Genomic DNA, 27027 nt, shown 5'->3' with positions numbered 1-27027 from the left:
TTAAAAAAAATGATGTCCAATGTCCTATAAAAGCCCCGTGTATCCTCAGCTCGGGGCCCAGAATTTCAGAGCTCTGGCTTGTCTGGGTCTCCAACCCTCTCAGGGGTGCTTGCTCTCTTGCTGAGTGTGATTTCCATAGCAGAACCAGAACCGCTGGCCCACAGGCCTTTCCTTTCCCTTGCTGCCAACCTGAACCAGGGATGTCCTGGGAACCTGTTCACATGGCAGCCTCTCGTTTGCATTCTGACCAGTCTCTTCCTTACCAGAATCTTGGAACAAGCTGGGACTGAGTACCCAGCAACCTGCGCCTGTGTCCGAGGTGCAGAGGGAATTCTGTAAGACATGCCCCATCCGGGCCCCACGCCCATCCAACGGGGCCAATTTGGAAAGAGGATCTTTGCAGACATAATGAGGTTGAGGGTCTCCAGGTGAGATCACTCTGGATTTAGGGTAGGCCCTAAGTGTGAAGATGGGGTCCTCGTGAGACTGGGGGAAGAGATCTGAGACCCAAAGGGACATCAGGGAAAAGCCAAGCGGGGAGAGGCAGAGTTCAGATGATTCATCCGCAAGCCACGGAGACTGCAGCCCCAGGGGCGGCTGAGGAAGGGCCTGCTCCGACAGCCCTGCAAGCTCCCTGCTTTCAGACTCCTGGCCCCTTATCCTGAGGGAATCACCCTGTGTTGTTTTACCCCCACTTCCCACGGTCCCCATGGCCACTCCTCCTCCTCCTCCTCCTCCTCCTGAAGTTCTGGTGCCTCTTGGAGGGAGGGAGCTGGCAGGGCAGGGTTGCCTGGGGCCACTTGTACCCAGGCCTCTCACTCCCCTGCAGGAGCAGGCTGCCTCTCTCTGCACCTATCAGGGCTGTTCCCTGTGACCCTGGACACTGGCACAGAGCAAGAGGAAGGAATGACCATGAGCAAGCCCGGGGATCCACCATGCAGGGGAGGTGACTACCCAGGGCCAATCAGGCTCAGAATGAACTTTGGAGAGGTATCTGAACAAAATTTACATTTATAAAATGAACAACAAAAAGTTCCTTCATTTCTCATTTTCCATCTATCTGCTTTATAAACACTTTTTTTTCTTCGGTTTTCTTTTTGGACACGGAGATCCTTCAAATTTTAATTTCCATGGCTCAAAATACAAGGGCTGTAATTCTTGCCCATTTTTTTTTTCTTGGAAAAGAGTGGAAACTCCTCACCAAAAGAAAAATAAGCTTGATAAATAATGAATACAAAACAAATTACTAATGCTTAATTTTTCATACTGCTATGAATATTTCAGCAAATAATAGAAGGTTCCCTTAGATTTCAACAATAAGGCCGTCAGGGAACCGGGGCTGGCTGGGCCACCTTCCTGTGATGCTCTTGATGCCACTTGTTTAAAGTCAACACAGGAGCTGCTTTCATTTTCCAGCTCGTTGAAGAGATATTCGCATTCATGACACACTTCCCTGGCTTCCAGAGGACAGCACGCTCAGAGGACCCTGGCCAGTGAGCCTGCCCTAGCTCTGCTGCTGCTGGGAGACCTTCCATGGGCTGCACAGAGAAGCCCCCACTCCCCTGCTCCCACCAGCCCCACATCCTCAGGAGGAGGTGAGAGGCCTCAGGACAGGTGTGTGGGGGTCCCCAGGGCACCCAGAGGCAGTGGCTTTGGTCTGTGCAGAACCTTTGTCCTCTGTCTGCCCTTCAGTGACTTCAGTCCTGCTGCTCAGACACACTGGCGACGTCAACTTTTCCACCTTTTCAAAGAGCTTAAAAATAAAAGCTGGGGCTCTGTAGGCAGTAGCAAGTGCCTTTCCTCCCTCTCTGAGCAAATCCGGGCCAGGTGCCTGCTGCCGCCACCCCACCCCCTTCTTGACTGCAGGTGGGCCCTCTCCCTGGAAGGGACCCTCTGGGCTCCGTCTGGGGTGTCCCTGCAAGTGGGACATCTGGCCCTAGGGCCTTTCATAAGGAGCCACTTGACTGGGCCGGGGGCTCCTCCCTTGGGCCTCTGGCTTTGCAGAGGGCCCTCCCCTACAGCAGGAGCCCCAAACACCTTCTCTGAGTAACAGGAGTGCAGAACCCAGGCAGGTGACAGTCAGGGGCAGACCCCTCCCAGCCCAGGTGACAGACCCAGCTCCTGCCCTCCAACACATGCGGCCCACATCCTTCTTCATGCACAGCTCACATCAGGGTGGGTGGCATGACTGTCCCTGCAGATCAGAAGTGGGCCTCGGTGCCACAGCAGACCCATGGCTTTGCACAATTTTGAGGAAATGTCCCAGAGGCCTACAAGTCACGCCTGGGCCAGCTGACCTGAAGGTGTAGCAGGTTGGTGCCCAGGAGGGGTCCACCCCGTGGGCAGAGGCAGCTGGAGGCAGGAGAGCCCAGAATGCTCCCATGTAAAGTGAGCAGGGCCTCTGCCACGTCCCTCCACCCACACAACCTGGCCACGGGGTCTGCCCAGCTGCTCCTGCATTTCAACAGCTGCCTGCTGGTCTTGGTGCTCAGAGAACAACAGGAGGTGTCCTCAACAACCAGGCTGTTCCAAGAGGGGCAGATACCAGAAAAGGGTACCTTGACATAGGAGGGCCCATGACTCCCCAGAGTGGATGCAGACATCGGAGAGAGGTGAGGACTCTTCTTGAAGGCAAGAATGCCGGTGGCCAGGGTGCTGTCAAGGCCAGTTCTTAAGAGCAGCCTCTGGTCAGAGCTCAACGTCAGAGCTGAAAGCTCTCCACCTAGGTGGGGCCCCCAGCCACAGCCCCGGGCTCGTGTGGGGTCCCTGATTCGTGGGTGAAGAAACTCAGCCCTGGTGGCCTGAGCTTCTCATCATGGATGTAAAAGAGGGCAGGAGCCAGCTGGATCTGTGGCCCCACAGTCACATGGAGGTCCTGAGCCCTTGAGCTGGGGTTCTGCCTGCCCGTGCCCTGCTCTCTGCACACTTGCAGCTGTGCCCTGCTTGTAGGCCAGCTCCTGGCTGTAGGAAGCATCCAGGAGCCACAGTGTGGAGGAGGTGGGGTGACCTCCCCCTGGCAGTAGAGGGCCAATGCAGGCTGAGGCACGTCCCCAACCAGCATCTGCAGATGTGACAGCCCTGTCCATGTGGGTCCTGGGCCCCAGGACCCAGGGGATCAGATTTCTGGGGAAGCCCAGGCCTGGCCCAGCCACACCCACCACTCTGTAGAATCTTCTTTGAGGACGCAAGTCCCCATCCTCCATTGAGACAAACTGGACTGCAGCGAGGTGGCCACTTGGGGCATCCATATCACAACTCCCTTGGGAATGGCCTGTGAACTACAGCTGTGGCTGGGACAGGGCCCCATGGGCTGGCTGCCCCTGACTATGCCAACACAACAGTCTTGGGATGGCTGTTCGACCCTGAAGGGCCCCCATGGGCTCTGCACCCAGACCTTGGCCCTTCACCCCAACACACCCATCTCCTAAAGGTATGTTCCTGCCATGGCACCTGAGGGAGGAGGTGAAGAGGTAGGAGGTGACTCACAGATGTGCAGGGTGGGAAGGTGGCTGCTTCTTTAAGGGGGCAGTTGTGCACTGGAGGGCCCTCTTCTGCCCACTGTCAGCCACATAGGCCTCCACAGAGCTCTCAACTGGGCCTTGCCACAAGCTGGAGCCCCAGGCATACCTGAGGGGGCTGGCCATGGCACCTGGTGCTGCCTGGCTGGACACACACCAGTGAAGACCTGCCCCTGCCTGGCTTTCCGGAGGCAGTAGCGGCCCTCTGGGCAGCAGCTGCACTGAGAAGGGCTCCACCCAGTCCTGAACACAGGCCCTGTCCTGGAAGCCAGCCTGCCCACATCTCTGGTTGGGATGACCAGACCCGGGTGCCCCTCGGCGGCCAGCTGAGGAATAGCTGTGCCAAACCTCACAGTTAGACAGAAAACCAGCTCCTCTAGGGAACGGAGCTGGAACAGCAGTGTCACCTCACACACTGTGGTGAGAATCACAAGGAGCTGTCCAGGGCCAGCGCACACCAGGCCCAGTCAGTGTTAGGATGAGGACTTTGACTGGCAGGCCCAAGAGCTGGCCTCACTTGCCTCAGGACATGCGTTGGGAGACTTGGGAGAGAGCGTCATCCTCACCCTGGTGGAAGCCCAGCCCTCAGCCTCTGACCTACACCTCCAGGGTTCCAGGAACACCCAGCTGACCCGCTTCTCCACGGTCACTGGTCACCGCTGACAAGCTTTCCTTACTGATGTGCGGGAGCCTATGAGGAAACGGGTGCTTTTGCTGTGCTGGCCCTGGACTGCTCCCTCTGCTGGCTTGAGGGAGGAGGAGATCTTAGAGGTGGCTCGGGGCCAACGCTGCCTCCCTGGGCTCTGTGTCCGTCCCACCGCCTCGCCCATGAGAGGTGTTTGCAGTCCTGCATTCTGCTGGAAGGTTCTAGACTCAAGTGCCTTTCTCTGCAGCTTGTTGATTTCTCCAGGATGGACTGGGTCTAGGAGTGCAGTGCAGTCCACGTCATCCGGGTCTGGCATTGCTGGCTGCAGGACGCAACCTGGTGATGGGCTGCTGGCTGTAGCCCTGGGCTGCTGTCAGCTGGGGTCCATCTGTCCTCGCTCCTGCTGCAGACATTCACAGATTTCTCAAACCAGAGGATGAACTTTCCTTTTCTCGCACACCTGAGCTGCCTCACATGGTCCTCCCAGGTCCACCAGTGCACAGGCCCTTAGGGAGGACAGTCACCTCACAGCATTGAGTCTTCTACCCCAAAACATGGGTGTTTCTGTATTCTCCAGCCTCCTAACACCTATGCTTCAGGAACACGTGAAGTTTCTTTGGGAATCTCTCTCCTGCCCGCTCTTGGGCTCCTATCTGGGCTCTCACCTGTCATGGGCCTTGATGCGATGGCACAGTTAGCCTGGTGTTCAGAGCACCCTCCAGGGCATCCTACCTGGGCAGCTCAACACTCTCTCCCGGGGTTCACCCTGACCCCTCCTGCTTCAAATGGCATCAGGTTGGCTTGGAGCGCAGCCCCCTCCTGACTCGCAGGGCACAATGGTGCCATGAAGCAGGCTCTTGTGCCCATGTGCCCCTCATTTACTCAGAGTCTTGGATCAAGGCAGGCTGCTGGATTGGATCAATGCCCTTTCGGTACCTCTGGGGTGATTCTGTCTTTCTCTCTGAGCCAGTAGTGAGCTGAATGAGAATAGCAGACTTGGGTGTTGAGTGGTGGACTCTGAAGGCACACTGCAGTTTTCTGTGCTGCCGGTGTCACCCACTAGGGTTTCATTTAAGGTATTCACGCAGCAGGTGGGCTTGTGTTTTCATTTCCACCCTACCCCTCCTCGAGTTGAGCCAAAGCTCTCCTTTTCCCAGGCTGGGTCTCCCTGTCTTCCAACATCTCTCACATTTTCCCTGTGAAACTGGGCTGGTTTTCTGGGTGGGTAGACGGCTCCTGGACTGTCCCTATGTGTGCTATGGAGACTGGCATGCTGCGACCCGAGGGCGAGGAAGGCGCAGCCCCGGGACGCTTCACGTAGAGCGCATGCCCGTGTCTTCATCTTTGGGTGTGCGTTGGCGCCTTCCGCCTGCTCAGCCGTGGGTCTGCTCCCCAAGTGTGGGGCCTGGTCTCCCCCTTCCTGCCTCTCTCCCCTTAGGGCTGCCATGTCCCTCCTTGTGCTAATCTCAGTTAAGGCTGCTCTTCTCTGAGACGTGTGTGGATGGGTGGCCTATGTACCCTTCCGCGGCTCTTTGGCAGTGACATGAGCCAGCTTTCTCCTCACTGGGTGCTTGGTTAGATATCTGAGTGTGATATTTAAGGTTTGGCTTAGACTTGAGCCTGAGAGTTAAGGCACAGGCGTCTCTCCAGTAGCTGTGCCTCCGTTTCGGGTTGGGCTTTCAAACTCTGATTTTGCTGTCTCGTGACCGCAGACTGCCTGCACTGGTTGTCTGAGCTCTTATTTAACTAAAGAAAAACCCAGAGTGGATTTTCTAAACTGAAGATAATTGACTGGAAGAAAAAAATTCTTTTCAGAAAATCCAATGCAGAGAAATGAGAACTGGGAAAGGGAGACAGAACGAGCTCTTCTCAGACGAGGCTGCACACAGTTCCAGACTGAGGATGTGAAAACCAGGGCATGACGAAGCTTCCAAAATTCAAGATGACAAAATCAGCTCGAGGACGGTTCAGTAACTGCAGATCAGTCAGGAGGGCTGGGGCAATCCGGGCTGAAGGCCCCACAGATAGTCCCCCAAGCCTGTCTCCAACCCATAGTAGGCCCCAATGGACAAGCCATGGGGGACACCGCCACTGTCCGCAGGCACACTGAGCCCCCTCCCTCAGTCCACTCTGGGGATGGGGACAAAGCCAGCACACCATCTATTCCAACAGTGTTCAGCCCCCCATCCACGTGGCTTGTGGCTTCCAACTTCCAGGCTCAAGAGACTTGCCTGTATCTGAGTGTCCACCCATCAGTAACGGGAAAGCTGCAGGCCAGCCAGAAGGCCTCCAGAGAGTGTGGTGAGGAGGGAGGCAGGGAGGGAAGTGTCACTCCCCTTCTCTCCAATCCTGGGAGAGACTCTGAGCAGAGACCTTGGTTGTAAGGGAGCGAGCCCACACCTCTTGGAGCAGATCTGCACACAGTGGGCCTGCAGCCCAGCCCACGTGCTCCCCTACTGTGCTGTGGGCAGCTCTCCATGGCACCTGCCAGCCACCGCCACTGAGCGTGTGAGTAGTGATTCCAGCCCTTCTCTGTGAGTCCTACAAGTCCTCTGTGTGGTGCACTCAGAAGTCCCTGGGGTGTCTGCAGCCTGGGGCTGAAGGCTGAAGCCAAGCCACGCGGGGCTCCTTCGTCCAAGGCCCAGGACTGAGAAGCAGTGCTCCCGGGAAGTCCAGCACAGGGAGCCGCCAGGGCTCAGTGTGAGGAACCTGGGGCCCTCCCTGTGTGACCATGCTGAGGGGACCCACTGCTCCAGGAGGCCATGAGGTTCTCTCACAGCTCCCCCATGGTCTCACTGCAAGGGCACCCAGGCAACCCAATCTGACATGCGAGTCCAGGCTGGACTTTCAGGGTGTGTCCCCTCTGTCCACATCAAGACCTTGTTTAAATTTGCAAGATAACAGACGAAAAGCAAAGTGGCCACACCAAAGCCTTGCCGATCCACCAGGTGCAGGCAGAACGGGTGCCATGCTGAGGATTCAGTCAGGAGAGGAGCAGAGTCGGGCCGGACCTCATGCTCCAGAGCTGCCCAGGCTCTGAGGTGCTGCCCAGCGCCCATGTGACTTGGGTGGTGTGATTCAGGCAAAACAATACTCCAGTAGCTGTTGCTGCCTTGCAGGCTGTTCCAGCACCACACAGCAGAGCCAGGCAGTGCCTCTGCGGAAGGACCCAGGGCCACCACGGGGCAACAGGCCACGGCATCCCAGGAGGGCTGAGTCTCAGAGCATTGTCAGGACTCTTCAGAGTGTGACCCTGAGACCCCATTTCCCTGCCTGTGGGCAGACCAGAGCAGAGCAGGAGAGAAGAGGGCGCAGGGTGTGCTCTCGTTGCTGGGTGTGGCTGCGTTCCAGGAAGAAAGCACAGACCGAGAGACACGGACCAAGGACAGGGTGCCCTGTGGAGGTCTCAGGGCCACAAGTCCCTGTGCACCAGAGTGGACGTGCCAACAGCACACACCCAGACGTGTGAGAATGGGAGGGACGCTCCCTGGGGGAAGCACAGTCCATGCTGCCACCCCAGCGCGGTGTCCCGAAGCATCCCAAGCACCCGTGGGCCACTGCACACATCGCTTGTGCCTCAGAGGAAGCTGCATAAGTGCAGAAGAGAAGATGTGGCTCACAGTGCAACCCGGCCAGACACTGAATCCACATGGTGGCCAGAAAGCCTCACTTCTGATGCTGATCACTTCCTACAACGGATCTTCTCTTTACAGAGCACTGGCCAGCAGTGGTGAGGACAGTGCCACTCAGGAAGGAGACCCAGGCGTGGACATGGCCAAGTGCACACTGATTCTCAAGGTAACTGCCTGCCTCTCTGGGAAGATGAGCCTCACGTGACTCCTTGCTCAGACCCCTGACGCCGCCTCGAGCAGCTAGAGATGTGGTGTGCCAAGACGATGGTGCACAGGGCCTTCTTCTCCCTGAGGGGCTCCTGCTCCTCTGTGGGCATGGCCAGGGCCAGACCCCACTCGCCTTTCACTATCCCGCCCACTAAGCATCAGCTCCCAGTATCCTCCGAGGGACTGGATGCAGTGGAGACAGAGCTCCGGGAAACCCCTGCCTTGCCACCTGTTGGTGAGCAAGAGGGCAGACACAGCCAAGGTGGACAGTGAACTCGAGATCATGAAATACCACTCAGCCAAGCCAGGGGAGGATTTAGCAGGACTTAAGGAGCCATGATCTGGGAAACAGAAAATGATCAGATCAGTAAATAAATCCAAAAGCTGATTCTTAGAATTAAAATAAAATGAAACAACAAAACAGAGAAAGCATTAGCAAATCTAAACAAGAAAATGAGGGCTACACAGAATAAGAATGATAACGGGCTCAGAGAAACAGAATCAGGGCTTCCTGTGGGTGGGTGGTGCTGGAACCCAGGGCCTCGTGCACGCTGAGCACACATTCCATCTCCGAGTCACGTCCCCAGTTAACTGGGGCCTCTGTGTCACCTCAGGGAGGAGAGGGTAAAGACTTCCGTGGATCAGTGAGTGGGGCAACGACTGGGCAACCGCTCCACTTGGCTTCTCCTCAGTGGCTGCTCAACCTGCCAGGGTCTCCTGCCCCAAGGAGCCTCCGGGCTCATCTCTTGGAAAGGTCTGCTCTGAGCAGAGGAGGGGCACAGAGAACCTCTCCCTGGACTCTCGGCTCTTCTGTAGCCCCTCAAGGGGAGGCATAGGGTTGGGCCCTGACACACACATCCACCCGAGCACACACACACTGGGCCTGACACTCGTGCTCAGGTATGCACACACACAAACATGCACTCAGAACTCACGTCCCTTACACATGTGTGCTTACACACACATGCCCAATACACATGAACACACACCCACACAAGCATGCACACATGCGCACGCTTGCATATCTGCACATACCCAGATGCACACTGCGCACACACACACACACACACACACACACACACACACACACATGGCTCCTCAACTAGAAGTGAGGACACAGTCCAGTCCCCCAGTCCCAGCAGACTGCCAAGGAGCTCACACACACACGGCAGTGAATTGTGCAAGGGCAGAGAGCAAAGGGTGAGCCTCCAGGTCCTTTGTTTAGGAGACCTCTTGTACCAACATGACAACACAAAGCCTACGTGAAAGGTTAGCAGGTGAAAGCGCACCCTGCTGGACCGGAAGCCGTGTAGAGACACACTGGAGCCGGAGCCGCTCTCTTCGCCCAGGCTGCACCTTGCATCCGGTCCTCATGCAGGACCAGCAGTGTGTTTTGGTTTTGTGTTGTGTGTGTTTTTAGCTAGACCAGATGACTCAGCATTTGCATAGAAATAAACATGCAAACATGGCCCTGGAAGATCTTAAGAACAGAGACAGTCGGAGGCTGGCTTTGGCAGCAGATGTTGAAGCATATTGTAAGTCGGAGCATCCAAGACTGCATGCGCAGGCCCCGCGCAGACGGACGGGCAGGGACGCAGACCAGGACTACACCAGGCGAGGATGCGCCTGGCTCTCCCACCGTCCAGGACTCTCATCATCATCATCACAGTTAGCTCAGGGAGACAAAGCCGGCAGGGTGGCAGCATGGGGCACTGACGTGAGGGGCCTCGGGGGCAGCCTTACCAACTCAACCACATTTAATTTAAACATGGTGGCTGAAAAAATCAAAATAAGCAAAAATCAAAGAAAACAAAAATGAGGTATGAGAAACACTTGGGTTTCATATCACAAGGAAGGAACTTCCTTCCCACACAAAGTGTCTGACGAGTCCATCTGACATGACCCAGTGCCCAGTGGACACCATGCAGAAAGGGCAAGATGACCAACTGATCAAAGGGCAGCTGCGACCCAACAGACATCTGCATTCCCTTCCCACAAGAAAGCCCAAGCTGGGGCCACAGAACAGGGCATTCCCGTTCCTCCGTGAGCCGACAGTTCCCTCCTGCACGGATGTGAAGGCACAGCCAGTGGTCCTGGCCAGCAGGACATGAGCCAACACACCAGTGGACAGGGGACATCAGCCACGCTGGGCGCCAGAGTTCTTGAGGGTGGACACAGATGGTCAGGATGCCCCACTTTGGCATGAAGAGTATTTTGAGCTGAAGGCAACCAGGAGGCAGAGGTGCAGGGAGGTTTCCTCGCGTCCCCCGTTCAACCTAGGAGCTGGGCATGGCTTCCTTTTGTGGCCTGTCTCCTCCGGCTCCGGTGGAATGGCCCATCCTGGAGATGGCGCCCTTAGAATCTGCTGGAATCACCCCACCTTCCCTTACTTTCCCCTCGTATCTTTACCTACCCACAATCACGGCCTCTGGAAGCCCCAGCCCTCTTCCCTCGCCCCCTCACACTTCCACAAACACATCACTGTCTGCTGACATGGCTCTGAGCTCTCAGGGTACCAAGTGCTTCCTTGTGTTTCCTTCCTTTCCTGGGAGACTCTTGGAGACACACCAAAATTAAAATAGCAGCATCAAGAAAATCTGCCTCCTGCTCATCTGTCTTTCGTCAGTTTAGTTTGCAGGGCCCCCTTCGCAGAACCGAAGAGGGACAAAGCTTCTTATTCTCTTAACATAGATGGGCAATGAGGAGGTTCCCAGGGGTTCCCAGCAGTGCCTTTCTGCCCCTGGGGACATTCGGCAATGTTGACACAACGGGGCAGAAGCCAGGGACGCTGCCCAACAGCAGCACTGAGCCTGTGGTGCTCAGGACAATTGCTCAAAGACACATCTGGCCCAGCGTCAGGTAAGCTGAGGCGGAGCCCTGGTTGAAAGCTGTGCCTGCCCTGATGACCACAAGGGCCCACTAAAGGTTCTGGGAGAAAGAGAGGACAGTCCTGTGGGCCTGTCAGCACCCCTCCTGCCTCCTCCTGGCCCAGAGCAGGGCAGGCGGGCACAAGACACGCACAGGCCGCTGTGCACACCAGGGACCATGTGGTGTCCTGAGCAGGCATGAGAAGCCCGGAGTGAGGCCACAGGGGGATGATGACGGGGGATGCCATGTGGAGGGACATCAGATGGACCCTGAGCCGGCTCTTGGAGTCCCAGAACATGCACATCACCCAGCGCTATCATCGGGCATCACCAGCCCTGGGCCACCAGTACTCCTCCCACCTGCTGGCCATGGAGGGCAGCAGCCCTGGGAAGGCTCTCTTGGCTTCTTGAACACGGTCCTTGTAGAGCTGGACCAACAAGGAGGGGCTCAGGGGCTGAGATCGGTCCAAGAAGAAAGTCCAGGGAAAACAGCCCATGGGAGAAACTTGGGAGGAGGCAGAGGCCAGGAAGCCCGGAACGCTGGGCGAGTCTGCTGGGGAAACTGGCAGCAAATGCATGGAGCCTCTCACAGCCTCCGGGGAGCTGCAAGCCCACAGTGCATGCCCTGGGAAAGGAACAGAGGGAGGGTGAGTGGGAGCCTCGTCTGATCCTGCTCCAGTTTTAGGAGTGAAGCTGCTGACCTGGAAACACAAGGCTGCTCCTCCTGGCTGCTGGCCACATGGGCGGCCTTGGTCCCCAGGCTGCAGGGCCTTCTGCCCCCATTGCTCTCTGTGGGTCTCAGAGCCCGGCACAAGCAGTGCTCTAGTATGCCTGGGGGCAAGAGGGCTGTCCCCACCTCCAGGGCCAGCCGAGGTGTGCACACACTAATGGGCACAGGCACACACACACACGCCTCCCCAGCATTATGTGTGCAGCCCTTTCCTGGGGAGGCGTGTGTGTGCGTCTGTGCCCACAAGAGCATGTGCACCAGGCTGGCCGCCAGAAGTTCACCACTTCCCAGGACCCCATGGGAGCCTGCTGCCCAGAACTCAGCCAGTGGTGGAGGGGTGGTGAGCTGGTGTGGGCCTGCTGGTCAGATGTAGGAGGTGATGACCTGGGTGGACCCCAGGGCAAACTGAAACAGGCTGCATCTGGCATGTGTACACACAGGAATGCAGGAAGGCTGTAAATCTTCCTGCAGAACCGCCTGTCAGCGCCCCTCCTGCCTCCTCCTGGCCCCTCAGGGGAGAGCTCTGCTCTTCTGAGGACTGGTGTGAGTGGGGGCCCCATGGCCAGCGTCTCTCCTGCCCCTTCTCCTTGCCTGGTTGCAGGAGCTAGGATTCTGGGACCCTTGAAAGCAGATTCCCTTCCAGGTGTGTCCTCCCCAGGGCTTTGTGGACGCTCCCCATGCCTTGGGAGAAGCTGTACCTCCTTGCTCTGTCCCTTAAATACACTCAGTGCTGCCTCAGAGCACAACGAAGCCCTCCTCTTTTCAGATGGTGGAGGAGGTGTTCTGAGTTCCTGTCTCCTGACACCTGGACAGGGACCCTCTCCCCACTGGCCTCAGGATGTGGGAGGGCCTTTACAGAGGCCACTGCTCGGCATGAGGGCACCAGGGTGGGTTCCTGCCTCATGAGAAGGGGCACGTGGATGCAGGTGAGTGTGGAAGGCGACCGCCCTCTTTGTGCCTAGAGCCCGGCCTCAAGAGGTCCTAGCCCCAAGCACACCTCGGCCTTGGGCTGGCAGCCTCTGGTCTAGCGGATGATGTGACGATGAGAAAGAACACCAGGCCTTGTTCCAGTCTGGGGTCTCCTTGGTGATGGGACTGTGTCCCCAAGATCCCTTTGGTGACAGGACTATGTCCTGAGGTCTCCTTGGTGACAGGACCTTGGCCCTGGGGTCTCCTGGTAATAACAGGAGCATCTGTGGTTCCTTCGGGGGCTCCGGGATGGGGCTGGTCAGCACAACCCAGGGTCAGGTGGGTGCCTGAGCCTTGCACCCCTCCTCTAGGGAAGCGACAGGCTGGAGGCTGACGAGGCCTCTGCAGAGATCCTGGAACTCTGGGCTCAGGAGCGCCCAGGCTGGTGCGCACCACTGCTGCGAGGGGTGGCCCAGGTCCATGGGTCAGAAGCAGGGAGGCGCCACTGCCCCGGTGCTCTGGATGCAGGGCAGGAGGGAGACTGGCAGCAGTGCAGTGGGGCTCCAGGACAGCCAGAGCACCCATCACAGCACCCTGACTCCCACCCCTGCTTCTTGGACAAGAAAATCAGGCTGGACTGGCCTGACTTGTCCTGGCAAAAAAAGACCATCTGGCGAGGAAGCGACGCGCACCACAGTCTTGGCCCTCTGGCTACCTAGAAAAGTGCGTGCTCCAGTGTCCAGTGCTCCAAGACTCAGAAACGTCCTGCTAGGTGAGGCCAGGGCCATGCCAGAGCCCTTCTACCTGCTGGACGCCCACTGTGCAGAAACTAGTGGACTGTTGTAGGGACAGACGAGGCAGGGCACCGAAGACAGCAGGAAACAGTTTTATTTGGCTGCAGCCAGGTTCAGAGGGCACAGCTTTTGCTGTGATCAATCAATCCCCTGAACCCCGAGTTCAGGGAGTTTCAGAGTTTTATCCCCAGCATCTAAGGGGAGAGGCTCCGAAGTTCACAGTCTGCAGAAGCTCACATAAAAGCAGCTTTTTCTCTCACTGTTCTGGCAAGTTAACCCCTCAAGGACAGCACCTGGGAAGGGGAGAGCTTCTCTCCCCCTCTTTCCTCCCCCTGCCAGCTGTTACCATGGAGCCCAGTGTGACTTCTCCTAAAAGTGTAGACACCTCTGTGAAGCCCAGCTCAAGGCCAGAGGCCTTGTTTGCACACTTCTACAAACTACTGTCCTGGATGTTTGTGAAAACTAGTAAGGGGTGACCAGCACCTGGAGTGCAGGCATCTTCCCCGCCAGTGGCCAAGTAAACAGGGCGACAGGAAAACAGGAAGTTTGTCTACACTGGACTCTTGCAGAGACGCTTGCTGACAGTCCTAAACCAGCCATGGGGAAGATTTCTGGAGAGGCCCAGTTAGGACCTTGCTGAGGAGAAAGAGGGTGCCACTTCAGGACCACCCGCAGCCTAGAGCTGCCAGGAACGCAGAGGAGGCCAGGTTACAGGATGGATGCCCCTACCTCAGAGGGCCAGCTCCAGGACACAGAGAGAAAGACATTCAGTTTCCAAACCGCATCAGGTAGAACTGCCTCATCAGAACCCGCCACAGACCGAACTCAGACACCCACCTCGGACCGACCTCAGACGCCCCCCACGGACCAACCTCAGACGCCCACCACGGACCAAGCTCAGACGCCCCCCACGGACCAAGCTCAGACGCCCACCTCGGACCAACCTCAGACGCCCACCTCGGACCAACCTCAGACGCCCACCTCGGACCAACCTCAGACGCCCCCCACGGACCAACCTCAGACGCCCCCCACGGACCAAGCTCAGACGCCCCCCACGGACCGACCTCAGACGCCCACCTCGGACCGACCTCAGACGCCCCCCACGGACCAAGCTCAGACGCCCACCTCGGACCAACCTCAGACGCCCACCTCGGACCGACCTCAGACGCCCCCCACGGACCAAGCTCAGACGCCCACCTCGGACCAACCTCAGACGCCCACCTCGGACCGACCTCAGACGACCCCACGGACCAACCTCAGACGCCCACCACGGACCAACCTCAGACGCCCACCTCGGACCGACCTCAGACGCCCCCCACGGACCAAGCTCAGACGCCCACCTCGGACCAACCTCAGACGCCCACCTCGGACCAACCTCAGACGACCCCACGGACCAACCTCAGACGCCCACCACGGACCAACCTCAGACGCCCACCTCGGACCAACCTCAGACGCCCACCTCGGACCAACCTCAGACGCCCACCTCGGACCAACCTCAGACGCCCACCACGGACCAACCTCAGACGCCCACCTCGGACCAACCTCAGACGCCCACCTCGGACCAACCTCAGACGCCCCCCACGGACCAAGCTCAGACGCCCACCTCGGACCAACCTCAGACGCCCACCTCGGACCAACCTCAGACGACCCCACGGACCAACCTCAGACGCCCACCACGGACCAACCTCAGACGCCCACCTCGGACCAACCTCAGACGCCCCCCACGGACCAAGCTCAGACGCCCACCTCGGACCAACCTCAGACGCCCACCTCGGACCAACCTCAGACGACCCCACGGACCAACCTCAGACGCCCACCACGGACCAACCTCAGACGCCCACCTCGGACCAACCTCAGACGCCCACCTCGGACCAACCTCAGACGCCCACCTCGGACCAACCTCAGACGCCCACCACGGACCAACCTCAGACGCCCACCTCGGACCAACCTCAGACGCCCCCCACGGACCAAGCTCAGACGCCCCCCACGGACCAAGCTCAGACGCCCACCTCGGACCAACCTCAGACGCCCACCTCGGACCAACCTCAGACGACCCCACGGACCAACCTCAGACGCCCACCACGGACCAACCTCAGACGCCCACCTCGGACCAACCTCAGACGCCCACCTCGGACCAACCTCAGACGACCCCACGGACCAACCTCAGACGCCCACCACGGACCAACCTCAGACGCCCACCTCGGACCAACCTCAGACGCCCACCTCGGACCAACCTCAGACGCCCACCTCGGACCAACCTCAGACGCCCACCACGGACCAACCTCAGACGCCCACCTCGGACCAACCTCAGACGCCCACCTCGGACCAACCTCAGACGCCCCCCACGGACCAAGCTCAGACGCCCCCCACGGACCAAGCTCAGACGCCCACCTCGGACCAACCTCAGACGCCCACCTCGGACCAACCTCAGACGACCCCACGGACCAAGCTCAGACGCCCACCACGGACCAACCTCAGACGCCCACCTCGGACCAACCTCAGACGCCCCCCACGGACCAAGCTCAGACGCCCCCCACGGACCAAGCTCAGACGCCCACCTCGGACCAACCTCAGACGCCCACCTCGGACCAACCTCAGACGACCCCACGGACCAACCTCAGACGCCCACCACGGACCAACCTCAGACGCCCACCTCGGACCAACCTCAGACGCCCCCCACGGACCAAGCTCAGACGCCCACCTCGGACCAACCTCAGACGCCCACCTCGGACCAACCTCAGACGACCCCACGGACCAACCTCAGACGCCCACCACGGACCAACCTCAGACGCCCCCCACGGACCAACCTCAGACGCCCCCCACAGACCAAGCTCAGACGCCCCCCACAGACCAACCTCAGACGCCCACCAAGGACCAACCTCAGACGCCCCCCACAGACCAAGCTCAGACGCCCCCCACAGACACTGGCCAGGAACCAACCACAGATGCCTGCCAAGAACCAACCACTGACACCAGACACAGACCATCTCCTCAGAAGCTGGCCACCGACCAACCACAGAAGCCGCCACAGACCAATCTCAGACTCCCATCACGGACCAATCACAGACGCCCGCCACGGACCAATCAGAGAGGCCCGCCACGGACCAACCAGAGACGCCCGCCACGGACCAACCTAAGACACCTTCACGGACCATCTCCTCAGGCACCCGCCACCATGTCCTGACCATCTCCTCAGATGCCTGCCATGGACCCATCTCTCCAGATGCCCTCACGGACCTGTCTCCTCAGATGCCCACCATAGGTCCGTCTCCTCAGCACCTGCCACAGACCCGGCTCCTCAGATGCCCTCCATGAACCGTCCCATCCCATGTGAAGACCCGGGACCAGCCTGCCCATGGGTGAGGCCCAGGCCGCAGGCCCTCAGGTCTGGTCTTCTCAGGGCGCCGGGCCACCGTGGTGAGGCGCTGTGTGGCTGCTCCAGGCGCCTCACTGCAGGCTGGGCCACTCCGCCTGGCCGGGCGCTGCAGCGCGGGGCCCTGGAGGCTCAGCAGATCCACACTTCGGCCTCGGCCGCGCCCAGGGCCAGCCTCTGGATGGCGGGCAGGTGCCTGCTGGACTGTGTTCCAAAACCCCCTGGCCAGGCGTGCCAGTCGCACCCGCATGGGTGAGCCCGAGCCATGCCCACCACCGCATGGCCCTGCCCCTCGGCCGGCCCTCCTGGGCTTCCAGGCCATCTTTGTTCACCCAGGTGCTGCTGGTGCTGGGCCTCCTGCCGCTCCTGCGGCCATCTGAGCCACTGGCCGTGGGAACTAGGCTCATGGCTTCCTCTCTGTCCTGGACATGACCACCTCGAGGCCTCTCTGGGGGACCGGCCTGTCCTCCCCGACTCCAGTCTCCCTTGGCGGTGTGGAGGGTGGCTTTCCAGGAGGCTGGGTGGCCTAGTCTTTCTCTTACTTTGCTTTTGGTGGCCCTAGAACATGGCGCCTGCTCCACGGCGGAGGAATGGTCTTCCTTCTCCAAGTCCTAGGCTGCCCTCTCTGCACCAGGCCGGGTAATGGAGGGACCCCAGCCTCCTCCGGTCCACGCCCCTTGGTCTTGAGGAGTGGCCTTTCCTCCTGACTCCAGCCTCAGTGCCTGCCGCGCACCTGGCCCAGCCTGGCCCGCCCCAGGCTGCAGACACAGGTGGCCCTCTGCCCTGCTTTTCCCGGGGCCATCCTGGCTGCGCAGCCCTTTGCGTCTCTGCCTAGATTTTGGAACTGGCTCATGGGGGTCCTGAAGGGTCCCTGTCTGGGTTGTGCCCGGGGCCTCCTGCTCTCTAGAGGCAGCACCCACAGGCCAAGGCTCAAGACAGGCAAACCTCTCCTGATGGGCCCTGGTCAGCTGGCAGCCCGCCCGTGGAGCAGGGTCACGCACCTCCTGGGTCCCTGGCCCCTTCCAGGAGGGGCACGGTGGTACCGGTTCAGTGGTGCCTTTCTGTGGCCCTGGGTGGGCAACGCATCCTGCTCTGGGCCAGGTCACTCAGGCTGCCGTCTTGCTGCGGGTCCCTGACTTGCAAGGTCTCACTGCAAACTGTCAAAGCGTTGGGCGTCGTTTACTTTTAGAGGCCCCTGTCCAGACCAAAGGCCTCCCATTCTTTCCTCCCTCCACCTCCCATCTGCGGGGACACTTCCCCGTCACGGGACGATCCTCAGGGTAGCAGAGCTCCTTCTGAGGCTGATCCCAGGTCCCCCGCAGCCCGGTCTGAGCCGGAGGCCGCCCTTCAGCAGGCCCTGCCCCGCTGCCCTGGGCGGAGGGCGGGGCACCTGCTGCTCCGGGACCTGGGACCTCAGCTGTGGTCTCCTGGAGGGCGGCCCCGCCCCGCCCCGCCCCGCCTGCAGGTCCGCTCCGCCCTGGGCGGCCCCGCCCACCGGCCCGCGTCCCTCCGGGTGCTAGGCAACCGTGGGTCCGCCGGGCAGCCGCCGACTGACCACTGACTGTCGGCAGCGAGCGGCACCATGGATCTGGTCATCACGCATGAGCTGGCCCGCACCGAAAGCCACCAAGGTGGGCCCGCCCCCGCCTCGAGGAGACCCAGGACCCCAGACCCCTAGAGGAGAGGACCCAGGGACCTCTCTCCAGGGCGGCAGTGGACCCCGACCCTACACCTGGAAGGTCCGGGAAACGGCCCCCAGGAGGGAAGCACCCCGCCCCTGGCCCCGCCCCAGGAGACCCTGGACCCGACTCTCGGGGAGGTGGAGACCAGGACTTCCTCCCTGTTCTAAGCCCTGGCTGGCCCTTTGGGATCCCTGCCCTGTCTACGGCGCTGGGGAGGCTCTGGGCAGCCTGACCGGGGTTCCAGGGAGTATGTCCCCACTTGTCCCAAGGACAGGCCAGGGGAACATAGGAGAGCCTGGCCGGGGCTGTCCTCTTCATACCCCAACTTCCTGCGGACCCTCCGCCCCCAGACCAGGCCGCCCTGCAGCGAGCCTACCAGCTCATCAAGTCTGCCAACATGGGGAAGTCGGAGTTCGACCCCTCAGAGAGCTTTAGCCCGGACCTGTTCGTGCTGTGTGCAGAGCAGGCCCTCAAGGTGACTGGCCCCCGGCAGCTGGTGGGGAGGGCTCTGGGCTCACAAAGATGCAGAGGCTGATGGGTGCTCCTGGGGACAGAAACTCCGCTGGGCCTGCCCTGCTTTCCCTGTCTGCCGTCGAGGCTACTCCACCCAAAGAGGGTCTTTCCTGCCCTCATTGTGTCTTCCTGCAGATGGGGCAGCCAGAGATGAGCGAGGACTGCATCCAAATGTACTTCAAGGTGAAGGGGCCAGTCACCCAGTTTCTGGGCCGAGCGCACCTGTGCAGGGCCCAGCTGTGTGCCCCTAAGTCATCAGACAACCTGGTGAGAGGGCTGGTGCTCAGCAGCCTCCAGAAGCGGGGCAGGCTAGACAAGTGCTGAGGGGCTGGAGCAGAATGGAATTAAGTCTCCAAATTCGTTTTCACAGTGATGTCAATGTCTAGGGTTTTCTCAGGTGTCTGGTCCTGTGTGTGACCCTTTACCTTGGCGTGGTAGTGTCATGGTCTTTCTGCCTTCTGCCCCTGCAGCTGTCCCTGAGCTGAGGGAGGGGAGCACAGGGAGGCCAGGTGCGTGACAGGTGCAGCTGCCTGTCTGCTGGGCCACTGCGCGGGGATACGGTGTTCACAGAAGTGACCTGAGCAGAGCCAAATCAAGTTGTGCATTCTTGTGCCATTTCAGGAGGAATTTGAAAACTGCGTGACTCAGTACATGAAAGCTATAAACTTTGCAAAAGGGGAACCCAGGTAGGCAAGCTTGAACCCTTTTTCTAATGGATTGTGTGAAGACAGTCGCCAAAGGTCGCCCTGTGGGCCCATGTATTTGGACTGTCGGTTTCCCAGCACTTTTCCTGTGTCTTGTGCTGTCGGTGGATTGATCTGTGGTGGTAGATGCGTCTTGGCAGGTGCAGCCACCACATTCGTAGAAATCCCCACAGAGCCGCATGCTACTCTGGTTTCCTTGGCCTGCATGGGGCCAGTCAGCGTCATTCTCTGTGGCATCCCTCTGAGTGGTGCCCTGGCCCCCGGGGCCACCCTCTGTGTCCCCTGTGGGCTGGCCATCCATGCCCCTGGGCACCGAGTCCCCAGATCCCACTCTATTGGTGCTTCCCACACCAGAGTAAGTGTGGCTGTGAAACCGGAGTCTTCACACAAACGGGAATGCACACAGTCAGCTGGCGCCCAGCTGCTCCGATCCCTCTGGCTGCAGGTACTACTTCCTGGTGTACAATGCCTCCGTGCTCTACTGGCACATGGTGAGGCCGTTCCTCAAGCCTGGATGCCACCAGTACGTGATCCCCAGCCTCTCCCAGATCGTGAGCGTGTTAAACCAGACAGAGGAGGAAGACAAGGAATGGCGGGCGGAGCTGATGCTGTGAGTCCAGGTGCCGCTTCCCTGCAGCCTCCCTGCCTGCCTCCAGCCTCCCTGCCAGTCTCCCCGACTGCCTCTCTCCCAGCCTCCCCGCCTGCCTCCCCGCCTGCCTCCCTTTGGAGCCCCACTTTCCCTTCCATACTGGGACTGGGTTTGCATCTCGGCAGAGCTTTGAAATCTATGGGTGAGTTTTCCTGGGGGTGTTTCCACAGAAAACAGAGAGGTACGTCTAGACTCAAAGTGCAGGCAGTGTGGTCCTGGTGCGGTCAGCGCTCAGCGTGAGGGACTTTCTCACAGATGCCTGAGCCATCAAGAGCCTGCGCATCTGCCAGGCAGCACAGGGGACAGACACGGGCTTGGCCTGAGAAGCCACAGGGGCAGATGGTCAGCAAGGCCTGGCCAGCACACCAGCTAGACAGAAACAGGGCCTGTCTCAGTGACTGGGCAGTTGTGGCCACAGGGTCCCACTTGTATTGACCGCGGAGATCCCCACTCAAGTCCAAGTCCGTGGCTGTGGGTCAGGGGCACCACTTGGGGCCGTGTGGGGAGATTGTAAACGACGTGAATATAGAGGAGACCTTTCAGGTGCTCACAATGCCGACAGCTCCCTGTCCCTCTCCCTCCTGCAGACCAGGTCCTGGTCACACTGTAGTCCTCTTCCTAAACTCTGCGAGACACACAGCCATGAGAGGAGGTGACCAGGCCTGGCATTTGCACAGAAGGACATTTCGGGAGGTTCAGTACCCACCCTCTCTGTTACCAAGGGAACTTCTTGAGTGTTACCTGCAAGCTGGGAAAAAGGAGGAGGCAGCCAAGTTTTGTTTGACGGCAGCGCCATTCATAAAAGCCAACGTGCCCCACAAGTATCAGCAGATATACTCTGTCATGGTGAGTGTGCATGTTTAAAAACAGATATCAGCAGTAGTTTCCCTGAAGATCATTGTTCAGAAAGCTATGCATGAAAACCACGAACAAGGCCATTAATTGAGAGTATAGAAAGGTACACTCGGGCTGGAGATGTGGCTCAAGCGGTAGCGCGCTCACCTGGCATGCGTGGGGCGCTGGGTTTGATTCTCAGCACCACATAAAAATAAAATAAAGATGTTGTGTCCACCAAAAACTAAAAAATAGATATTAAAAAAACTCTCTCTCTCTCTCTTTTTTTTTTTTTTTTTTTTTTTTTTTAAAAAGAAAGGTACATTCACACCTGAGCAAAACAAAGACATGGCCGTTCACCTGAGAGCAGATGGACATAGCCATTATTTTTAAAAAAACAAAACAGGATCGTTGCCCTCATTATTTCTCTTTACATATTCCTTTTGTAACAGCATGGAATTTTTTCAAGTTTAACCAATAATTTGTAAAGGTATAAGTAATTACTATAGGATTGTGTCCCCAAAGCGTTAATTTTTATATCATTCATTGGCTATTAATTTTCAGGCATAGGGATCACCTTAAGTTATATATAAAAAGCTATAAGACTTCAATGAGAAAATACATCTTAATTCCAAGAATCGATTTCACAGGAAGAAGAAAGTAATATCTAAGCACAAACCTGAATCACTACTTAATCACCTCCTTAGTCCAAGCTAATATCCTGTTCCATCTTGCAACAGGTTCGTCATGAATTAATGGATGAGCTTCACTTAAAGCTGGAGAAGAAGAATTCCGCCAGCCTGTCAGCGTCTTTCCACATCAACTCCCTCAGAGCGTGAGTCGTCCTGCGGCAGCACAGGCTGCGCTTTCCAGGGTCCAGCTCAGAAGCCTGCCCCGCCCACAGGAGTCCTGTCAGTGGGTGGGGTCAGGGCAGCAGGAGCCAGAGGACCTGAGGCCCAGGACTCTGCCTGCCGAGGACCAGCAGGCCGCTGCGGTGTACCTGGGTACAGAGGGTTGGAGGAGGCAGCTCAGTGGGTGTTGCCGAGGGGAGTCTGGCCTCCTCTCTTGTGAGGAGGAGAGGAGACCAGGGCTTCTGTGCCCGGTGGTCTTAGGTGAAGTGCTTCTCTGTCTTGGTGACCCATGTAAATTTTTCCAAGGTGTTTTTTTGTTGTTTGTTTGTTTGTTTTCAGTGAAATAACTTTTAGAAGGTGAGGAAAGATGAGGAGTGAAAACCTTTCTGGGAGTGGTGGGTAGATAGCAGGAGGGACAGGCTCGGCCTATGTTTACTGGGAAATACAGGTTCATGGATTTAACATTTCCCTTAGAATAATAATAAACATCTGTAAGGATGCTTTGGTTATTTGCTCTCTGAATTAATTCTAGAAAGCTGGATAAAAATGAGTTACCAGAAGACATCTCTTCAATTCTGAAGAGGGCCTACAGACAGATAGGTCTGTGTAACATCCAGCGCTTTCCTGCAATGAGAGGAGAAAAGTGAGTGTTTGTGTTTCCAATGTGTGGTCTCTGGGATCTCTGTGCAGCGTTCAGAAAGAGCTGGAACACATGAAAAGATACAGAACAAGCAGCGGGAAGCACCTGCAAAAGCTAGCAGAGATTCTCATGCATCTCTCTCTGGTCTGTCTTGAGGTTTGTGTTGTTTGGTGCACCACATCCCACTTTGCAAAACCAGGTTGAACCTGTCGGCACAGGCATTGCCGAGTGTCACAGCCTTTCCCACGTGTCTGTGCCCACCAGGTGGGAGAGCCCGTGATTCTCCACTTGGCATCACAGGAGGCCGTCCTTCCTGAGCCCACCTGGAGCTCCCTGGAGCCCTCGGGCCCTTGTCCAGGATGACTCCCAGGTGCTGAGCCTGGGCAGCCCTAGGGCTCTAAAAACTCCCCCCACCAGGGCAGGTGGCAGGGGTTTGGTCCCCCCATCCCCCAGCTGTTTGTGGCTCCCGATTAGCTCTTTGTGTTTGAGACAAATGGGTCTGGGGGCAGGTTACCCAGGACTCTGATCACCAGCACGGCTTAATATGCAGCCGCCTCTGTGGGCCTTTGCCTCACCTTTTGAGCCTCATCTTTTGGCTGGGGTCTTCTGAGACTCTTATTAACTTGCAGTCACCCCTAGCATAAGCAGCATTGTGACCCTTTGCCTGAAAACAACTGTTTGGGGTGTTTTTCAGTTTGCCATTTGATCATGGGTCCGGGGTACGGTATGTTGGACTGTGTTCCCCAGAAGGCTGCACCCAAGGCTTGGCCTCTGCCCCTGGACATGTCTCATTAGAAGGACAGTCTCTGCGTATTTTAGTGAAGAGGAGGCACACAGAGTGAGGGTGGCCCTCCCTGTTAGGAAGAGGAAAGTCCAAAGGGCTCCCAGCATATGGCTCTGGGAGAGACTGTCCAGGAAAGTGTTAGTCATCCATGGCTGTGTGACAAATGACCACAACTCTGCAACTTAAAACAAGACGACGTGCTTGCCTTCTGGCTGTGTCTGTGGGGCAAGAGTCCTGTTCAACCGAGAGCAGGATGTTGGACACCTCAGGTCTTTGGGGCTGGACCAGGGAAGCAGCACCTCCCAGCCCACGGGTGCTGACAGTACTCTGTGCCCATGGATACCGGACCATGTGGCATTGTGTTTGATTGCAGAAAGGGAAAGAGTCAGCCCAAGCTCAGGGTCGGAGGCCTGGACAGTCCAGTGAGGACATCAGGGTCTTCTCAGAGGAGGGTGCACTGGAGGCAGGACTAGGACCTGCGGCTCCTATGGCAGGAGACAGGCAGAGCAGGGGGCTGAAGTCCCCTTTTGCAGGTGGGCCAGGTCAGCAGTGGCTCCTGGGGGGCAGGCGCACACAAAGGTGCCCCAGGAGGGACATCCACATCCGTGGTCAGATTCTCTAAGGAGTTGTGGCTGGAGCCAGGCTATACTGGTCTGCTCGTGTCCTCCATGGGACGTTTGTGGACATGGGGTGCTGGGTGCTCTTTGCCCAAGCTGTCTGACAGGTACATGAGTGGCTAGTGCCCCCGCTCCCGCAGGCGTGCTGTCTGTGCCTGTCTGCTGAAGAATGGCCTGCCACCACTTCACTCCTCGTTTCTCTCGCCACTTTGAAATTGAGTGTGTTTTCTAAATATTTATAGGCATTTTTTGTTGTTGTTAATTTCCTGTTCATTCTGTTTACCTGATGTTTTAAAAGTGGGTATAAATGAGTCCAATCAGACTCTAGGAGCCTTTTCTGTCCAAGTCTGGACTCTTCAGCTCCACTATGACTACCGCTGCCCCTGTTCACCACTTACTCTCTTAAGTTTCTTTATGGACAGAAATGTTGTATTTAATATGAGAGTGATTCGGGCTGCTCTTCCACCAACGTAGGGCCTCACACTGTTTGGGGCCTTGGTGCGGATGTCCTTTCCTGCTTCCTGGGGTCCCAGACTAGGTGCTCAGAAGGACTGCAGGTGGCCTTGCTATGGCCAGCCCTGCACCTGTGACAGGGAGGAAGGGTCTCCACCCAGCACGGTCCTGGCCTGCTGCCGTGTGGACTGCTGATTTGGGCACCACATCTGGTAACGCAGCCACAACGTCTCCGTGAAAACAGGCAGGGTCTCCCTGGGATCCAGTGTGTGACCTGTGTCCTGCTGTCAGCCCCGGGGACGTGGTGTCCGCAGGCTGAGGTTCCACTTGCACTGCCAGCACAGCCTCTTGGGGGTATCGGTCCTTCCCTGAAGCCCAGAGGGCCGTGGAGGCTTCTGGACACGCCGCAGGCTCTGCTGAGCCCCCCTGGGCTTGTGGGTCTGGAGTTCTGGGCAGGGGGATCCATTCTGTTTGTTCAAACTGTGTGGTCACTGAAGACCAGTAATCAACCCTTCAGTTTTTCTCCTCTTGACTCACACAGCTGGCCCCTGTGGGTGACTGCTTGACCCTGGGAGGGAGGCCCTGCTCCAGCAGCCCAGGCATCCTCCCTGCAGCACCCCCCTCTCCATACCTGCTCCTGCCTGCCCCTTGCCTGCCCGTGTGGAGGTGACAGCACCTCCAGGGGCTGTGCTGCGAGGCATTGGTGACACAGTGTAGGCTTGCTGCAGGTGTGCGCTCCACTCGAAGACCTGCGAAGGCTGCACTGGGAGGCCACTCACTGCAGGGGCAGCCTGGGCCTGGTGGGGCTGGCTGGGCCTCTCCAGGACTCACTCATCAGCTAGTGGATCTCATTGTTTATTTCTTATTTCACTTTTCCCCACTTGTGCTGGAATAGGGGCTGGCTGTCCACCTGCCCCGTCCGTGTGCTCTGTCCCCTGTTGAACCAGTGCCCGTCTGCTTCTTTCCAGAATGCTTTTGCTTTTTGAATTAGCTCGTTTCTCTCTGACCTTGAAATGTGAAGACATCACCTCTGACTGCCTCTCAGACCTGAAGAAGATGGACAGCAAAGTGAGTGGCTTGGTGACAGTCGCTAGCTGGGCTCTGCCCAGCACGGGGGGCTGAGTGTGGGAGCGGCGGGGATGGTACGACCCTTGCCATTCTGGGTTCCCCCTTTTTTCACATTCAGCTGCCCCTCACGTGAGGGCTGTGTGACATTCCACGTGGAGCACAGCCTTGGGTCCCTGCCTCTGCCAAGGGACGGCTCAATCACATGTGATTTTTGCGCTTACTTCACAAAGGGCTCTGAGCGACATTTTGTGTCTAAGCCTTTTTTGCACTGAGGGTTTTCCCTGAGGTAAGTTCACTGACGTAGGTCCCCGAGGACTCTGGCTGCCGAGGTCTTGTGAAGCGCACGACAAGATTGCCCCCCAGGGGACGTTTCAGAGGGTGCACCCTGGTTCCTGCCTCCCGACAGTGCGGAAGGGCAGAGGACAGCTGTGCGGATGGTGTGGTCTTGGACTCGTCCCTTCCACCATCCTCACTGAGCACAGGCTGTGGCTCGGTCCCCAGTTTCCTTGAGTGAGACCCCCTTGGCCTCAGGAGTTATTACCAAATAAAGCTGTGAGAAATGCAGACAAAAGAAACAACTTCTTTAGCAAAGAGCAAGTCGGCTCTTCTCCTGGCTGCGGTGATCTGGAGACAGTTTTTGAAAAGGAGACGAGGCTTCCTGTGGACCTGAAGTCAGGTCCACCTGGGCAGGACCAGCTTAGCCTGGGAGTCAGTTGTTCTTGAAGCAGTTTGCCGAGTTCTTTGGTGGGCTTCATGCCCATCTTTTGGGTTTCCATAATGTGGGGGCCCAAACTCAGCATTGCCATCCAACACTGGATGGCACCCGAGTTCTACCCTCACCAGCTGAGTAGCCTTCCTGCTCCCCCAGAGCCTCTGTTTCTGTCTCTACAAGACAAATCTCCTAGAAGTGGAACCCAGGCTTTGAGCACAGAGAGGCAGGGTATGCTGCCCAGCCCTGGTCTCTCTCCGGGATCCCTGCTCCACAGCCCCCCGCCACCTCAGGCCTCTTCTGATGCCGTGGTGTGTGTCTGCAGGCGGACTGCAGGGTGGGGAGCAGTTCCCACTCTCACCAGCCAGGCACAAAACCTCAGGTCCTGGAGACTCAGGCGTTTGTCCCCAAAGTGAGGAAGCTATCCCTAGGCTGCATACTGCTCAGGCCATGCATAACAAGCCTGGGACACAAAAATAAAGGGACAGGCTCTTTCTGAGTGGTGTGATTGGATACCAGGACAAATCTCAAAGACACAGAATACCAGAGTCCACAGCACCTGATAATGTGAACTTGACAATGTCTGGCATTTGATAAAGAATTGCCAGACACCCCAAGAGGAAAAGATGAAGAGAATCACCAGTCAAAACCCCTCAACCAAGAAACTTTGCCGATTAGTGGACACAGACACCGAAACAGTGATGATCGTATTCCAGGTGCTCAAGAAGGTAAAAAGTCTGAACTTTTATATTAAATAGGATCAAGGAAGATGATTCAAACTCCCAAATAGAATTTCTAGAGCTGAAAACTCTCTCAAACGAAGCTACACTGGATAGAGTTTAAAACA

The 27027-nt window shown here is 57.7% G+C and overlaps 1 protein-coding gene across 1 annotated transcript in view; it reads left to right on the top strand.

Moving 5' to 3' along the window:
* Positions 1-18258: 18258 nt before the first annotated feature.
* Positions 18259-27027, top strand: part of Cfap46 (cilia and flagella associated protein 46) — an 82898-nt gene continuing 74129 nt past the window's right edge. Inside the window, exons 1-9 of the mRNA XM_077105370.1 lie at positions 18259-18307; positions 18709-18833; positions 19007-19138; positions 19493-19557; positions 20021-20185; positions 20947-21070; positions 21799-21893; positions 22442-22552; positions 25372-25471. Of these exons, the coding sequence (XP_076961485.1) occupies positions 18259-18307; positions 18709-18833; positions 19007-19138; positions 19493-19557; positions 20021-20185; positions 20947-21070; positions 21799-21893; positions 22442-22552; positions 25372-25471 (966 nt within the window). The remainder of the gene's footprint in view (positions 18308-18708; positions 18834-19006; positions 19139-19492; positions 19558-20020; positions 20186-20946; positions 21071-21798; positions 21894-22441; positions 22553-25371; positions 25472-27027) is intronic.

This window comes from Callospermophilus lateralis, chromosome 15 (assembly GCF_048772815.1).
Source record: "Callospermophilus lateralis isolate mCalLat2 chromosome 15, mCalLat2.hap1, whole genome shotgun sequence".
Taxonomy (NCBI): domain Eukaryota; kingdom Metazoa; phylum Chordata; class Mammalia; order Rodentia; family Sciuridae; genus Callospermophilus; species Callospermophilus lateralis.
Note: the sequence above shows the minus strand (reverse complement) of the source record. Positions and strands in the feature narration are given on the sequence as shown.